General features: G+C 45.6%; 1 protein-coding gene across 1 annotated transcript; it reads left to right on the forward strand.

Annotated features, from left to right (window-relative positions):
• Positions 1-247: 247 nt before the first annotated feature.
• On the forward strand, positions 248-1,720 carry LOC123142458 (uncharacterized). The gene is made up of 3 exons (XM_044561363.1): positions 248-328; positions 435-581; positions 944-1,720. The coding sequence occupies exons 1-3, from the start codon at positions 248-250 to the stop codon at positions 1,613-1,615; spliced, it is 900 nt and encodes a 299-aa protein (XP_044417298.1). The 3' UTR covers positions 1,616-1,720.
• The last annotated feature ends 1,187 nt before the right edge of the window (positions 1,721-2,907 follow it).

Consider the following 2,907-nt stretch of genomic DNA (forward strand, 5'->3'; position numbering starts at 1 on the left):
GTATTTATACGTATTGACGCTCGATCCGACAGCTCGGGCCCACCCGTCAGGTGCCACGCTGGCCAATCGGCGCGTGCCCGCGCGCTGACTAGGACGATCCGGTGCGCTGCTGCTCTCCAACCCGGTCCGGTCGCACCAGCTCGCCCCCGCCGCACCATTCCCCTCCCCTCCTCCTCTCCTCACTCGTTTCCTCCGTCGCCGCCGCCTGCGTCCCGACTGCCGGCCGCCGCACCGCCCCGCCGACGCCATGGTTTTGGAGGACGAAAGCAGCGACGACCAGTCTAGCCTCCCGTACATGCATTCTTCCTCCACAGACGGTCTCAACGAGGTCAGTACAGTGAGTTTAGGGTTAGGGTTACAGATTTGGGATTTCTTGATTTGGTTGATTTTGGTAGGTTTTGATTTGCCCATTGTCTTTGTGCGAGCTTCTGCAGGTCCCTTTCAGCCTTGAAGATCCATATTACAAGGGGCTTGAGCTGGATGTGATGTCTCCATGTGAGAAGCACGGCATGGCATCTGAGAGGCTTGTTGCCTTTGAAGGAACAGACACAGGCAGGCGGTTTTTAGCATGTGCACAGCCGGTATGGATTGTAGGCATAGTAATTTTTTTTTCTTACTTTGTCAGTGCCATATTGAACTCTGTTTGCTGGAGTACTCTCCTTGCTGTCAACATTTTGGTTCATAGTGGCATTAGAGTAGCTTATTTAGGTCAAGCATGAGTATATTTTGCTGGAGTACAATGGCATAGTAATTTTGGTTAATAGTGGTACTAGAGTAGCTTAAAAATGATAACTAACCTAGTCAGTCAGCTACTCAAGTGGCTGCTCCTCTTGTTAAATGTAGTGGTCTGATGCTAAATTTAGATATTCTTTTTGGCAACTGCAGTTATCTTGTGTAATTACTTGTTGTATGAACTGTGTTGGTGTTGTTGTTGTTTTTGCAGGCAGGTAGCAATTGTGGCTTTGTTGAATGGGTTGATCACCAGTGGCCCCCAACAATGCAGAATGCATTGTTGAAGCTATGGGCAATGGTTGAAGATGCCAAAACTGCTAGGGTGAATGACAATCTTGAAAGTTCTTTCACTATCCACCATCTGACAGAAGAGAAGAACAAGCTGGATGCCAACTATGACAAGCTAGTCCAAGATGTGCATGAGCTGATGAACTTCCAGGAAGATAAGGTGGTGGATTTCAGACATCTGCAGTCTGCCATTACATATCAGCAGGAGGTAAGAAAAGAACTGATTGATGATATGAAGGCACAGATGGCAAGTGAGATGGCAAAGAAAGATGAAGAGACCCAGAAACTTACTCTGAAGTATGAGCTGCTGCTCAACCTGACAAGAGCTCAAGCAACAGTCATTCAGAACTTGAAGTTGAACAAAATGAAAGAGAAGCAAGTGCTTACTGAAGCTAGTATGAATTTGGAGCTGAAGAATGCAGAGCTAACAAAGTGTCAGGAGAAGCTCACCCAAGAGAAGCTAGAGTTGAAGCTTCAGGTTGCTGATCTGCTTAAGGGAAATGAAAAGCATATTGAAGAGAAGTGGCAGTTAGAGTTTCAGAATGAAAAGTTGAAGGAGAAGTTCAGGGGGATTCAGGCCATCTTGGAGAAGTGAAGAAGATGAAAATGAGATTAGTGGCATTGCTGACCTTTTGGGAATGATGGTTGTGTAATGACCTAGCATCTAGGAACTAAGGTTGTGTACTGTATGCTTGTACTAATGGTGAACTATGGTTGTGTATGTATGTAGTAGTTATGCTATTCATCCTTTTGTGAGAAAAGGATGAACTATGCATTTGAAGTTGAACTCCTCTATGTATTGTGAACAATGGTTATGTATGGCTATAATGAGTTGAACTCGAGAAACTAATGTGATCAGTTTCTTATTATGTATGGATATGCTGATTATGTAGAAGGATATGTTGATGATGATACATTATGACAATCTTGCAACAAACCACTCATGTCATACAAAATAAAAGAGGAACAAGACTGACTAAATCTCATTGCATCAGAAGATAACTTCACTGATCCATTACCACTTGATCCATTACAACTTGGCTTAAACTAGAGCAACTAAACCAGACAGTACATTGCATTTAGATTGGCTGCAACTAAACCAACTAACTAACTTAATATCTTGCCTGCAACTAACCCAAGCACAAATATAGTGAAAAGAAACAACACATTGTGAAATTTGGCCCTAATCCCTACAATCTCTGCATTCTTCTCTCTGAGTTGAGTTTGCAGAGACAGAAACATGGCCTCCCTTGTGCCATCATCTTCACTTGGAGTCAGCATTGGAAATTGATCTTCCTCTCTAGCAACAGTTGCACCTTTAAGCCTCCATACTTCATCACGTAGATCCCCAATGAGCTCACTCCAGAATGTGGGCAATGGATCATCATGCCATTGCACAAATCCACAGCCACCGTGCTATTAAGATGCAGAAACAAATTTCCAAAAATATATCATTTCACATACTATTGCACAGAAGAAAAAGGAAGGAAATTAGGCAAAAAAACAACACTCACCATAGCATCCACGCAGCTATAGTACCTCCTACCAGGGTTCTGCCTGCTCCAGGAGATCCATCTTGGCGCCTTCCTCGGAGGTGAGCAGTGGCACATCACTGGAGGCTCGTATGCCATTGGGAGCTCGCGGTAGCGCACCGGCGAGCGCGCCTCCTCCCCCCTCCTTCCTGCAGCTCGACGAAATCCGGGAGCGGACCCGGCACTGGACGACCACGACATCTCTCTCTCCACCGCCGGCCCCAGTCAGCGCCTCCACGCTGAGATTTCTCCTTCTTCTCCTTTGCTGCGCTCCAAATGGACACTGCGTGGACGAACCCTAGTTTCGTTCCCAAATCTGAGATCTTGTGCTGTCACTTTAATAGTAGGAGAGGTA

Source organism: Triticum aestivum, chromosome 6D, assembly GCF_018294505.1.
Source record: "Triticum aestivum cultivar Chinese Spring chromosome 6D, IWGSC CS RefSeq v2.1, whole genome shotgun sequence".
Taxonomy (NCBI): Eukaryota; Viridiplantae; Streptophyta; class Magnoliopsida; order Poales; family Poaceae; genus Triticum; species Triticum aestivum.

Excerpts from the sequence above, each read along its gene's own strand:
- LOC123142458 (XM_044561363.1), top strand. The coding sequence starts at position 248 with ATGGTTTTGGAGGACGAAAGCAGCGACGACCAGTCTAGCCTCCCGTAC. Across the intron at positions 329-434 it reads CCACAGACGGTCTCAACGAG|GTCCCTTTCAGCCTTGAAGA; the intron begins GTCAGTACAGTG and ends GAGCTTCTGCAG. Across the intron at positions 582-943 it reads TTTTAGCATGTGCACAGCCG|GCAGGTAGCAATTGTGGCTT; the intron begins GTATGGATTGTA and ends TTGTTTTTGCAG.